The sequence below is a fragment of the Ochotona curzoniae genome, unplaced genomic scaffold (assembly GCF_017591425.1).
Source record: "Ochotona curzoniae isolate NIBS_2020 unplaced genomic scaffold, NIBS_Ocur_1.0 contig_1014, whole genome shotgun sequence".
In the NCBI taxonomy this organism is placed as follows: domain Eukaryota; kingdom Metazoa; phylum Chordata; class Mammalia; order Lagomorpha; family Ochotonidae; genus Ochotona; species Ochotona curzoniae.
The window spans coordinates 32,736,263-32,749,843 of NW_024464920.1; the positions used below are offsets into that span (position 1 = coordinate 32,736,263).

General features: G+C 45.0%; 1 protein-coding gene across 2 annotated transcripts; it reads right to left on the bottom strand.

Moving 5' to 3' along the window:
• Nucleotides 1-1,583: 1,583 nt before the first annotated feature.
• On the bottom strand, nt 1,584-12,371 carry RXYLT1 (ribitol xylosyltransferase 1). 2 transcript variants are annotated; one of them, XM_040990107.1, is made up of 6 exons: nt 12,147-12,371; nt 11,654-11,806; nt 9,578-9,680; nt 5,386-5,700; nt 4,000-4,170; nt 1,584-2,007 (listed from the first exon to the last, which is right to left on the bottom strand). In XM_040990107.1, exons 1-6 carry the CDS (start codon nt 12,313-12,315, stop codon nt 1,596-1,598), a joined length of 1,323 nt encoding a protein of 440 aa, XP_040846041.1. In that variant the 5' UTR covers nt 12,316-12,371; the 3' UTR covers nt 1,584-1,595. The 2 variants fall into 2 exon arrangements, with proteins under 2 accessions (XP_040846041.1, XP_040846049.1); XM_040990115.1 differs by having other exon boundaries at nt 12,141-12,371.
• Between the last annotated feature and the right edge of the window lie 1,210 nt (nt 12,372-13,581).

Here is a 13,581-nt window from a genome sequence, read left to right on the forward strand (position 1 = left end):
CAGGATCACGTTTTGTTCTTTTTAAAATGGCTAACATTTACTTACGTTCCTTGTCCAGATGTTATAAAACATTTGACATCTGATTACAGTTTATCACCTTGGTCCTGAGGTATAAACTTGTCTGGTTTTGACAGAAAAGCTACCTAAAATACTGGTCTTTAGCCCTGCTCTGACCTTATGCTGTATTCGTTTCATGAAGCTATGAGACATTTTCAAAGAGTTCAAGTAAAATGAGTATAGGGACAGAGTACTTAAAAGTTTTTTGGTACCAAAACAAGCTTGTCTTTTAATTTCACCTTCCCATGAATTTTATGAAGTACCCTTACATTTATTCTAAATAATGATGTGTCCTGCATCCAGATCTGATAGGTTTTAAAGCTGTGACCTTTAGAAAGATTTATTTTTTCATTGGAAAGTCAGATATACAGAGGAGAGGGGAGACAGAGAGGAAGATCTTCTGATGATTCACTCCCCACGTGACCGCAATGGCCGGTGCTGTGCTGATCCGAAGCCAGTATCCAGGAACTTCTAGGTTTTTTGGGCTGTCCTCAATTGCTTTCCAAGGACACAAACAGGGAGCTGGGTGGGATGTGGGACTGCCGGGACTAGAACCAGCACCCATATGGGATCTCGGCGTGTTCACTTTAGCCACTGGGCCACTGCACTGGGCCCTAGAGCTGTGAACTTTATGGACCTACAACACTGTAACTATTCAGGCAGAGTACTCATCACTGGTAGAAACATCTCAGGATATTGGCCTCCTCATTAACCAAACACACCAGACGGTTAGAAAAGATATCGGAGAAGATTGAGAACTTTCTTTCCATATGATCCACTTATCTCTTGCCCTCGGTCTTTGCATTCCAAAGGTTTTAAGGGCAACAAATGCATCACTACAGAAAAACACTTGCAGAAAGGCTACAGGCAGCAGCAGGTCTCACATGAAGAGAAGGGTGGTTGACTCAGTGCTGCTGGCAAACAATACTGAGATTTCTTTAACCTAGTCAAAGGAGAGCCACGTTGTAACTGTGGCTCTGGCGTGCATCCCTGTTGAGGAGCAGGGCATGATGGGCACTGGGGAAGGTTTGGAATTAGGTACAACTCTTCGGGTTTGAAGTCAACTCAGGCAACCAGGCCGATGAGGAATAAGGGTGGAGAGAACAGAACATTCTAACCATACACTTGAAGGAAACAAATCACCAAAAACTCAGTGAGGGCTATGAACTCTTCAAGAATCGTTGCACTGGAACTAATTCTTATTAGTGAGGTTTCTTATTCTTTGCCCAACATCCTCCCGACCCGCACTGCCTACCTACGCTGGCCACTGGAGACTAGAGTTCTACAGAGCAGGTGTGCATACATGGCAGGAGCTGATGCACGTTGAGCCGTGTCTGCTTTCAGAAATGAATCTCAGTGACATGTTGCCTTCTGTTTTGGTAACACATACACAGAGCGCACTTGGTCAAGGATAGATACATACGCTATGGCTTATAAGGGCGCCTGAAAGAGCATAACAAAGATACATACACGTGTCTAGTACTAGAGATGACTTTAAGAAATCACATCATAGCTCAAAAAGATAATTAAGTTAACCTTTATTTATTCCTTAAAAACGAACTTTCTAAAATATTAGTAAATTTCGTTCTGAGCTCTGTTTTGAAGTTCTGATACCACTGCAGTAACTTTTTTCTTCTTTTAATCTTTTCATATAAAAGTAGATGTTTCTCTTTTTCTAAGATAGCAGGAAGTTCCTTCCAGTTCTTAACAAAGATGAAGGGAGCACCCATGGACTTGAGCAGCTGCAGAGGTGCCCCGTGCTGAGCAGAAGTGTTCCCACAGCTGCCGGCCGTCATCACATCTTCTACCACAGGGACGGAGCCGTAGGAGCAGGCCTCATATATCCTGTAACATTCTGTGTTCACGCCTGCCGGGCACAACGTGAGGTCACTCTGAAGTAAGGCCTCTTGGTATCGCTTAAGACTTGCAAATGTTTCTTGAGGCAACCACCTATAAAATCAGAAAGACAACTATAGCTCTCACTTTATTACGCTATCTTTTGTGAAGGAAAAGGTTTTAACTTAAAAAAAAAACTTTTTTTTTGTTTGTTTGTTTGAAAGGCACAGTGACAGAGAGAAGCAGAGGCAGAGAAAAAGATATGTTCCAGGGCTGATGTATTGGTTCAACTAGCTAAGCCTCCATCTCCAAGCACTGGGATCCCATACAGGCACCAGCTCATGTTCCAGCTGCTCCACTTCCCATTCAGCTCCTTGCTTAAGGCCTGGGAAAGCCATGGAGGATGGTCCAATGCCTGCGGCCCTGTACCCACATTGCAGACCTGAAAAAAGCTCCTGTCCTCTCTAATATTTTTTATTTTTATTGGAAAGGCAGACTAATGGAGAGAAGAGAAAGAGAAACTGGTTCATTCCCCAAGTGGCCACAAGGGTTGTTGCTGAACCTATGAAGCCAGGATGGGATGCCCATATGGAATCCAGGCACTTGGAGGCGGATGATTAGCCAATTGAGCCACTGTGCAAGGCCTAAAAATAAGCAAGCCTTAAAAAAAAAAATAAGAGAAAGAAAGAGGTCTTCTATCTGTCGGTTCACTCTGCAAATGGTCATGACAATGTGAATTGGGCTAGGCCAAAACCAGGAACCAGAGTCTACACCTGGGACGCGCATATGGCTGCAGGAATCCAAACACCTGGCCATCCTCTGCTGTTGTCTCAGGCACGTTATCAGGGAGCTGGACTGAAGTGGGAGAGGCCAAGACTGGTACAAATGCTCTGATAGGGACCTGGCATGAGGGCTGCTTAACCTGTTGTGTAGCAACACCAGCCCAGATTTTAAACTTTAATGTCAGTTTTACTATATGGCAATGGTAATGGTTATAGAAATGACAGGCATAAAAGAGACTTAAAATAATAGCTCAATAAAACAATTGATAAAACAATTGATAGCTACACATTTGGAGAACTTGTGGTCATAACATTGCTGAAAACCTAACAATGTTTCAACATGTATTTTGAGAGTTCCAAGTCCCCCCTTTCCTATTTTGCCCTCATGGGATTTAAATTCTATTGTAAGTGATGGAGAGTGGAAAGTAACCAAGTAATAACTAATTATTAGTAAGTTATCTAGAAGGTATTAGATGTACGGTGAAAAATAAAGCAGAAGTAGGTGGGCAGTTTCCAGGGGGTGCAGGCTGGAGCAGGGCTGAAGGCTTAAATGCTGGAATCTGCAAAGGTTTCATCGCAGTGGCCTCTGGGGAGCTGGGAGTTGGAGGCACAGCTCTGCACGTCTCAGGGGGCAGAACAGGGCAGAGTACCTAACGGGAGACCTAGACGGAGTTCTGGGCTCCTGGCTTTGGCCTTGCTGGATTCTGCATTTTGGAGGCATTCAGGGAATGAACCAGTAGATGAAAGATGCTCTCTCTTCCTCTCCCTCCCTGTCACTCTGCAGTCAAATAAATATTTACTAAATGCCACTAGCTTATTCAAAACCAAGATAAACGTTTCCAAAATTACTTCCATCACTCCATGAACATCTGTTTCATGATTACTATGTAGAAATGGAAAGAACTTAATCCTAGTAAGTCTGTTAGTGCACTGTCCATTCATCCATCCACCTACTCACCACTGATCCCAGTTCACCCTGTGAGGAGTGGTTCTATGTTACATCTGGGGAATACACTGTCCTACCTGTCCTTAGGAGGGTGTGCCAAGTATAATAAAGACCATTGAGAAAAACCCTAACATGATATTTGCCAATGACAATTACTAATGTTTCACTTCTAGATCAATTACAGTCACAGGAGTCTCCTCCTTTTAAACATATACAGCCCAGCAGTCTCTTTACAGCCTCAATTACTAATGCATTTTCTGGGGAAGGATCGCACACATGCAATTAACTCTGTTTCCCTGGAAACTTTCTATGCTTCCACATAAAGCAACTTTCAGACTGGAGAATAAAATGGACGATTCAAGTGAACACAGTACTTACTGTTCTCTCGTTGAAATCAAACAACTTGCATTGTTCTTATCTTGCTTCAAAATGTCCATTAGTGCCTGTCGAGATGAATTTTCATAAACGGTTCCTAAGAAATTACACAGGTAACGCCGCCCTTCGTACACCATTGACCAACTTGTCCTCACTAAAGGAAAATTCCGGTATCTATAAAAATTAAGCATATCTGAGTTAAAAATTCCCATAATGCAACCTCTTAGATATGGAGGACAGAATTTATGCTTGATTTCTGAACTTCAAATTGCAATGTTCTACTCTAACTCTGAAAAAGTCCCTGAGCTCTACGACTTGAAAAAGTTACACACTGGGATCTCTTCAAAGGGCTCAGAGATTCTGGGCCTAATGTTTATTATGCGTCAATTAAAAATAAAGATCACAGAACATACACTGCCATAGCAAAGAGTTCTGAACAGTTAATTCCAAGAACCTCTTCAGGTATTAAAACAAGCACCCAATCTGTATGTCACACTAGGAACCTGTTGCAACCGACCCATTCTTATGGACATTTGGACATGAAGGAATCAAACTATATGCCTGAACAGTCACCTTCACATGAGGTGTAACGGTCTGCAGCAGTCAAGAATAAGATTTCATCGCCTTAATATCTAACTGCCATTTTTGGGCAGGTAATTTCTTTCCGTGGAATTTGTTCATACAAGATATTTAGCAATGTCCCAGCCCACTACATGTCTGCTGTGACAAGCTCCTCCTTCCAGTTGTGGTGATCAAAACTGCCCCAAAATGGCCAAGTCGCTCTTGGAGGACAAAACCAGCTCTAGCAGAGCTAGATCCTTAAGAGACATACTGGCTTCCAGTTAGGTTCTGTAATGTTTCTGTGAAAAAAGGAAAATGTTTTGAAACAATTTACAAATGGAGGCTCTGCTTTGGGGACAAGTTTTTACAGAGGGTCCTAAATCTATTTTGTGGCTACAGAAAGGCTACATGTTGAGGAATCCTAGGTGTCACTTAGCTGACCCCTCCAATCACAGAATGGATCTGTGCAAATTCAGTCAGTCCTAAACACTAGGGGACAGTGCACTCATGATGCAAGTTTTGTTGTTGTTCTTGTTTTTAGTTTCAATTAGGTCAAGTCTATCACTGTTTTAAAGAAAACCTGGTATTCTCTGCTTGAAGATCTCTCCTACGTCCTAGAGTTTTAAAACAAAATTTGCTCATTTGCTCTTATAAAAAAAAAAAATCACTCTAAAAACATTATTGTCACCAAAGGAAAGCACCCCTTATTTCTGTCTCTAGGGAAGACTGTAACTGCCCTCCACGATGCAAGAACTAAAATACTCTGCAATTTAAAACACAACCTACCAGACTTAGAAATGGAAATTTGTGATCTCACGTGGTACTTACGTTGCCACCCCTAAAGGCCACTGAAACACATCCACGTTATTAATCCAGGGGCTGTCGTAGATGAGAAAGAGCAGGTCCACAGGGCCTCCATTTCTCTTGAGGAACTGGCTGATCCAGTCATTTTCACAATGTTCATTGCCGAGCAAAACCACCACAAGATGCTCGAGTTTTTTTGTTTGCACTAAATTTTGTGCATAAAGTAACCACTGGGTGGCATAGAAGACCTTGGCTTTCTCTCTTCCATTTAAAACAAGTACCACGTTACTCACGTCAACGGAGAAGTACCCTGGGGCTACTGCCGGCCCAGTGATGAAGCTATGGAAACAGAAAAGAGACATATAAAACAGAACGAGGGTATTTGGTGTCAGGTGTTCTAAAATCACTTTATAACAAAATCTACAATGATACTTAATACAATATTATTTCTAGAACTGAAATTTCCGTAATACAAACTCCACCAAACAAGTCTGAATGATGACACATGGCTTCAGCTGCAGACAGATTGATGGAGACATGGCAGACTTTTTTTAAATGATATTTTAATTCATGAGAGTTATGTTTCAAAAACATTTTTAAGATTTTTAAAAATTTTAATAAGAGAGATTTATAGAAAGAAGGAGACATACGGAGAGAGATCTTCCATCCTCTGGTTCACCCCCCACATGGCCATAATGGCTGGAGTTGGGCTGGTTTGAGGCCAGGAGTCAGGAGCTTCCTCTGGGTCTCCCATGTGGGTGCGGGGTCCCAAGGCCTTAGGCCGTCCTCTACTGCTTTCTCAGGCCACAAGCAGGGAGCTGGAAGGGAAGTGGAGCAGCCGGGATAAGAACTGGCACCCATATGGAATCCCAATGTGTGCAAGGTGAGGGCTTTACTCACTAGGCTACCGTGCCAGGCCCTAAATGAACTTTTAAAGATATCCTTGTGCACAAATCCATTAACACATTTAGCTCTTAGTCTGTGTGCTTAATAAGAGACACTAATGTCCCTTTCCAGGGAGCATGATAACTGGCATGAGGAGATTTTAATAATTATTTGACAGAGAATGAATCAATGGGGAATGATCCTATCATAATATCAAGGACACTCAGCACACAAACAAACAAAAAAATCCCCAACCCCCCCCCCGCCCCGCCAAATCTGTTTCATTCAGAAACAGAAAGGCCCAAAGAGCCTAAGTAATGTTGATTAAAAGTAACAAAGATGAAAACACTGAACAGAAAACTTGGTTTCCACATGCATTGTAGAGCTACAGTAAACCAAACAGCATGGAACTCGCACAACACAGAGAGACCCCAGGAACAAACCCACATATGCAGAGTTCTGATTCTTCACAACCACTAAAAATATACACTGGGTAATAGTTTCTTTAGTAAATGGTGCTGAGAAACCTATATATCTATATGAGGAAGACTGTAGTTTGACATCTCTATCTCTCACCCTATACAAATGTCAACTAAAAGTGGACAAAACTGTAAAACCAGAAACTATGAAATCACCCAAAGAAAATGCAGGGTAAATACTACAAAACAGAGTTGGGCTCTGAGTGTGTTAGGCTTCTGCCTGTGAGGCTCACACCTCTATTGGTGTGTCAGCTGCAGTCCTGGCTACACTGCTTTGGATGCAGATTCCTGCTAGCACATCCTGGGAGGCAGTGTAGGAAGTGTTTTGGTCTCTGCCAGCCAAGCTCCTGTTTTCAGCCTGGCTTCATTCTGGCTGTTGCAAGAATTCAGGTAGTGAACTTGTAGATGAAAAATATCTACTGTTCTGCTTTTCAAGTAGATGAAAACAAATAAGCACATTTTAAGGATTTATTTGTTTATTTTTAGAAAGGCATATTTACAAAGAGGAGAGACAGAAAACAAGATCTTCCATCCACTGGTTCACTCTCCTAGTGGCCACAATGGCTGATCCAAAGCCAAGAGCCAGGAGTAGCTTCTGTGTCTCCCACATGGGTGCAGGATCCAAAGACTTTGAGCCATCCTCCACAGCTTTCCCAGGCAGTAAGCAGGGAGCTTGATCGAAAGCAGCTGGATACAAGCTGTCGTCCATATGGGATGCTAGTGCTTACGGGCACAGGCCTATTGAGATGTGGGTGGTGGTGGTGGTGGTGGTGGTGGTGTGTATGTATTTTAAGCCAGCACAGTGAAGTTTTTGGGACAAGACCACAAAAGCATAGAACCAAAAGCAAAAATACACAAATGGAATTATATTGACCTATCATGTTTTTGTACACCAAAGGGAAAACCTGCAGAACAGGAGAAAATATTTGCAAACTGTTAATTTGACAAAGAATTGGAATTCATAATATACAACACTTAAAACTCAACAGAAAAAAAAATAATCCAATTTAATAATAAGGAAAATTGTCTGTTTAGATATTTGTCAGAAGGAAAAATAAAAAGGCCAACAGGTATATTCGGAAATGCTCTTTAGTCATCAGGGAAATGTAAACAAAGACCACAGTATTAACTCATTCCAGTTCCAATGGCTGTTATTAAACAAACAAACCAAAAACCACCAACCACAATCCTCTCATCCTCCAGAAACAACCAAACGCAAGAAGGGGAACTCACACAATGCTGGTGGAAACGTATATTAGTACAGTCGCTGTGAGGAAAAGTATGTAAGCAGCTCAAAAAACAAAAAATAGATCCACTGTATTATCCAGATATCCCACTTTTGGGTATATATCCACAATAAAATTAACTTACAAAAGAGATTCTTGTATTTCCATGTTTATTGAAATCCATTCACAATATAGCCAGAATATGAAATCAACTTAAGGAGCTGGCATTGTGACATACTGGGCTTAAGTTCTAACCTGCAACATCGGTACCCCATGTCTGTGCCAGTTCATGTCCCAGTTGCTCCATTTCTGATCCAGGCCCCTGCTAAGGAGCCTGTGAAAACAGTGGCAAAAGACTCAAGTGACTGGGCCCCTGCCTTCGATGTGGGAGATGTGGAAGACTCAGATGAAGCTCATGGCTCCTAGATTTGGCTTGGCCCAGCCCTGGCTGATTTGGCAATTTGGGAGGGGAGGGGAGAGTTGGTAAACACATGTACAGAAGACCTTTTTCTCTGCAATTTTGCCTTTCAAATGAATTAAAAATTAAAAAAAAAAAATGTACTTGAGCACCCGTTAATGGATGAATGGAGAAAATCTGCTGTATGAAAATAATGAACTACTATTCAGCCATAAATGAAACAACACAATCCTGTCGTGTGTAGCAAAATGGATGAAACTGGAAGACACCAGAGTAAGTGAAATAAGCCAGACACAGAAAGACAAATGTATTACATCTTCTCTTCCACATGTGAAGGTTAGGAAAAAGCAATCTGAACTTATAGTAGTAACTACTTGAGGGCTTGGAAGTGGGGGAATACAGGGAAGATGAAAATGGGTATCAAAACAGGGATCTGGGAGTAATAAGCTCTATTTCACCACAAAGTGGTGGTAACTACAGTTCACAATAACCTACAAAACATTATTTTAAGAACTACAAGAGGGGAGCTCAAAAACTCTGAAGATAAAGGGGCCGGCATGATCTCACAGAGGCGAGTCCTCTGCCTGAAGTGGTGGCATCCTTTATGGGCGTCAGTGCGTGTCCTGGCTGCTCCACTTCTGATCTAGTTCCCTCCTTACGGCCTAAGCAAGCAGTGGAGGATGACTCAAGTTCTTAGGACCCTGCATCCAATGTGGCAGACTGGGAGAAAACTCCTGGTTCCTGGTTTCTGACCAGCTCAGCTCCAGTCACTGCGGCCACTTGGGGAATGAACCAGAGGATGGAAGATTCACTCTCTCTCTCTCCTCTTCATCTGTCTTTGTCTACAGAATCTGCCCTTGAAGTAAAAATAAATAACTCTTAAAAAAAAGGACATAAACTGATTATAACTCTTACATGATAAAAATTAAAATGCTCCCAAGGTATAGAAAGTGAAAATTCTTGTCAACAAACATTAAAATACGTAGAACATGAACGTTTCCATATAATCAGATAAAAATGAACAGACATTATTCAAGCAGTATTTTGCAGCATTTGATTTCATAAGATGTTCAAATAAGCTCTAACTATAACCATATACTCATCAGACTTATCTCATGAAATACATAAAACAGAAACATTTTATATATTGCTCTTACATAAAATATTGCATAGCAACACATCAAAGATGAACGGGATACAATCAGTACCTGAATTCTGTGTTTCCTACGACCGACCTTCCTTCTCTCCACTGAGAGGTCACCTCAGCGGGCTGAAGCAAGCCTTCAAAGATGTGCTCCCACAGATAGGAACCTGCCACCGGCAACAAAAGCACAACACATTACGGTCTCATAAACTTTGGTGATAAACGTTCAGTTCCTGTTTTTTTTTTTGTCCTCGGACTATGAAATCATAAGTTATCCCCTGTGGTCTGCTGGCTGGCAGTGGTACCAAGCTAAAGCTCATTACTATCGCAGCTAATGCACGAGAGCTCAGAGGCTGTCAGTGTAAGACGTGGGTGGGCTAGATTCCAACCTCCCCCACTCTAGATTTGAGAGAGCTGTATTTAATCCGGATCTTTCTGACTCACCTTATTCTGAAATGAAATGCATTTTATCACAAAGGAAACGTCCACACGATCAGGACTGCTTTTGTATTCTAACAAACGATGAGATTTATCACTTTGCTCCAGACAAAACCAGTGGGGCTCAGTACGCACATGCGCATTCAGTATGCCAAGGGGCTATTACCACCTTCTCACTGGAAACACACACCCCTGCCTTTTGCGATAAACGCAGTGCGTCTCCAAGTGGCATCATGGGTTACCTGGGCAGGCCCTATAGAATCACACGAGGCTCCCAAGAGGGAAGCGAAATGTGAATCTTACGATTTCAGACTTGTATATTCAGAAATCTCAGATAACAAATTGTCTACTCTGAATCATTAAATTAGTAGTGATCTGTTATATCAGATACAGGAAATTCTATGTTCGAATGGAACCAATACATGTGACACACACAGGTCCTTTAAAAATATTTATTTTCAATTTTTATTTGAAAGGCGGATTTACAGAGAGAATATGAGACAAAGATAGAGATTCTCCATCTGCTGGCACACTCCCCAAGTGGCTGCAATGGCTGGAGCTGAGCTCATCCAAAGCCAGGAGCTTCTTCCTGAACTCTGATGTGGTACAAGTTCCCAAGGGTTTGGGCCGTCCTCAACTGCTTTCCCAGGCCACAAGCAGGGAGCTGGATGGGAAGTGAAGCAGCCGAGACACAAACTGGCACCCATGTGGGATCCCGGCATGCCAGGACTTTAGCCAATAGGCTACTGTACCGGGCACAAAGTACTCTCCGGGGACGCACAGTCTGCATGGAAGCCTGAGTGAGTTTGTAGGACACTACCACACCAGCACAATGTGGCTCGCTCCGCTCCCACCTGGCACTTCCACATCCACTACTGTACACAGCTCCAAGGCAGGCGGAAGGTCCAAGAGAGCCGCTTCCCCTCTCCCCTGCTCACTTCCTGCTGGCTCTCCCATCTCAGCGGGCCGCTTTCCAGTTAGGCAAACTAAACTGATGCTACTTGAGAGCTACCATTTTCTGTGGTTAATCAAGTCTGGTCAACAGCACGCTCTGTCCCCTTTTTGGACACTTAACAACGAACACTGGCCTGGTAAAGGCTCTGGGAGAGCAAGAGCTGCGAAGAACCTGTTAATTCTGTTCAGTGTGTCCCGAACTTATTAGGTCATTAAAGCAAGGGCCACAGCTTACATCTGTATATCAAGCCCTACTAAATACACAGGCCCATGAAAATTCAGCTGACATGCCACATTCTCATGCATTTGTCATACTATCTATTATTTGTTACTACAAAGCTGGGAAATGCTGAAGACCAAACAATGGAATGTAGGTTATTTGTTCTGATGCTGTTTAATGAAAAGGAGAGCGAAAGGTGCAGGATATCTGAATTATGTTCCAATTATGATTTGCTGCATTAATGGGCCCATCCTGGTGGTATAGTAAGCAAAATTCCTTCCTGCAATGCCCGCTCCACAGCCGCCGGCCCGAGTCCTGGCTGCTCCACTTCGGCTGCAGCCCCCTGCTGAGGCCCCAGTGTTTGGGCCCCTGCACCTGCCGGGGGGACACTTAGATGAGGCTCCTGGCTTCCGCCTTGCAGGTGCTGGGCACTGCGGCTGTCTGGGGAGTGGACCAGCAGATGGAAAATTTCTCTTTTAAATGAATCAAAGTGCATTTTACAAGTCTCTGTCACTACCTATGACTTACCAATGGCGGCTTTCCCCCAGATTTGCACACTGAGGTCTGGTTTTCTCGTGGATTTACTTAGTACTTGAAGTCTAGCTTTAAGTCTGAGTCGTTGCTCATTCCTTTCATCTACTTCCCAAGGGTTCCATTCTTTACCTTCCAAGGAAGACTGTTCTGTTTTAAAAAGGAATAACACTGCAGTTGTAAATCCCACGTATTTCAATTAGCCGCATTTCATCCTAACTTCAAGTATTCAAAGAGGGCAAGCCACAGAATTTGAACAGCTGCTTAATTCCTGTTGAGTCTTTCCTCTGAATAAATAGAGGCTCCCGTTTTCATGCAGAACAGGAGGGTGCCTTAAAGGCCATCTAACACGCGCTTTTACACTGTGCGCGACTGTGGCCCCCGGATGAGCAGCGCCCTCCTACACCGGGCCCGGGCGGACCATCGAGGCCGGAGGAGGGCTCCGACCCCAGGCCCACTGGGCCTCCAGGCCCCGGCGCTCCGCTCCTACCTCGGCCGCGCCTCTCCGGCGCCGCGGCCGCCCCTCTCCGGAGCCCGCGCGAGAACGCAGCTGGCGGCCGGCCGCGGCTCCGGAAGAACACTTGGTAGGCGGCGTACAACGAGAAGAGGCAATAGAGCGCGACGAGAAACGAGCAGAGCCGCTTCCGCGTCAGCCGCATCCCAGTCACGCCGCGGCCGCCGGCGCCGCCGCGGAGCCGGACGGGAAGACTGGCTGCGCCCAGCGGCGCCGTCCTGAAGGGGACTCGGCCGAGCCGAGGAAGGAACCAGAACCTTCTCCGCCCGCGGCTCCACCGCCCGCCCAGGCCCCGCCCAGCCCGCTACGGCCCCGCCCCCGCACCGACGTAGTCCCGCCCAGCCCCCCGCCCAGCCCGCTCAGGTCCCACCCCCACCCGACCTTGGCCCCGCCCAATCTGTCCCAGGCCCCGCCCCCACCCCGCCCTAGGTCCCGCCCCATCCCAGGCCCCTAGGTTCCGCCCCAGGCCCCGCCCAGACAGCCTAGGCCCCGCCCCACCCAGGTCCCAGGCCCCACCCCTACTGCTCAGCTCCCAGGCCCCGCCCCATCCTGTCCTAAGTCCCGCCCCATCCCTTGCCCCTCTAGCTCCCAGGCCCCGCCCCGTCCCAGGCCTATCCAGGCACACAGCCTGGCTTTGGGTCTGCGATAGGGAATAAGAAAATGGTCGGTCTTCCGAGCTGCTTCGCGTATTGGAACTGAGTGCGAATTTCTGTGAGCTCTACCGCGTCACCATTTCACTTTTCTACCTTCACGGCCGAGTCCTGCGTGTCTGGGAAGTCTTTGAAAGAAACAGCACCTGCACAGGTGTGTGAAGGTCCTGCGAAGGCGTGAAATGTGTGTTCTTCGTTCAGTGTCCATTAGAAGGAGGCTGTTGATGGATGAGTGAAGAGACATGGTGGTACACAATGCGCAGTAATGTGAAGGCCGTTAAGGCCGCTCAGTTGTATGTTGAAAATGGTTAAAACGGCAAACTGCATGTTCTATGTGCCTTACCACAATGAAAGTATGAGACAGTTGTAAAGGCATCTTATTGGCATCTTTTCATCTTTTTGTTACTGTAGTTATTTTTTAAATTGGAAAGGGGGGCACTCGCCAGTGGCAGACCGGAGCCAGAAGGCAGGAACTCTGGGCTCTCCCAGCTGGATGGCAGAGCGGGCATGTCTGTCTCCCGTGGTTCTTTAGCAGGAAGCTGGAACTGCCAGATGGGACTTGAATCTAAGCACCCTGACATGGCATGGAAGTGTTAGAAGTGTCCGCTGTTGCTATATTCATTTATGTTGGAAAGTCAGATTTACAGAGAGAAGGAGAGATCTTCCATCTGCTGGTTCACTCCCCAAGTGGCCGCAATGGCCAGAACTGAGCCAGTCTGAAGCCAGGAGCTGCTTCCGGGTCTCCCAAGCGGGTGGAAGGT

Bases quoted from the DNA above. Each gene is read 5' to 3' on its own strand.
- RXYLT1 (XM_040990115.1), bottom strand. From the start codon at position 12,315: ATGCGGCTGACGCGGAAGCGGCTCTGCTCGTTTCTCGTCGCGCTCTAT. The intron at 11,807-12,140 runs GCGGAGCGCCGG...TTTTTAAAACAG, and splicing joins GAGGCGCGGCCGAGGTAGGA to AACAGTCTTCCTTGGAAGGT. The intron at 2,008-3,999 runs GTAAGTACTGTG...CTGATTTTATAG, and splicing joins TTGATTTCAACGAGAGAACA to GTGGTTGCCTCAAGAAACAT.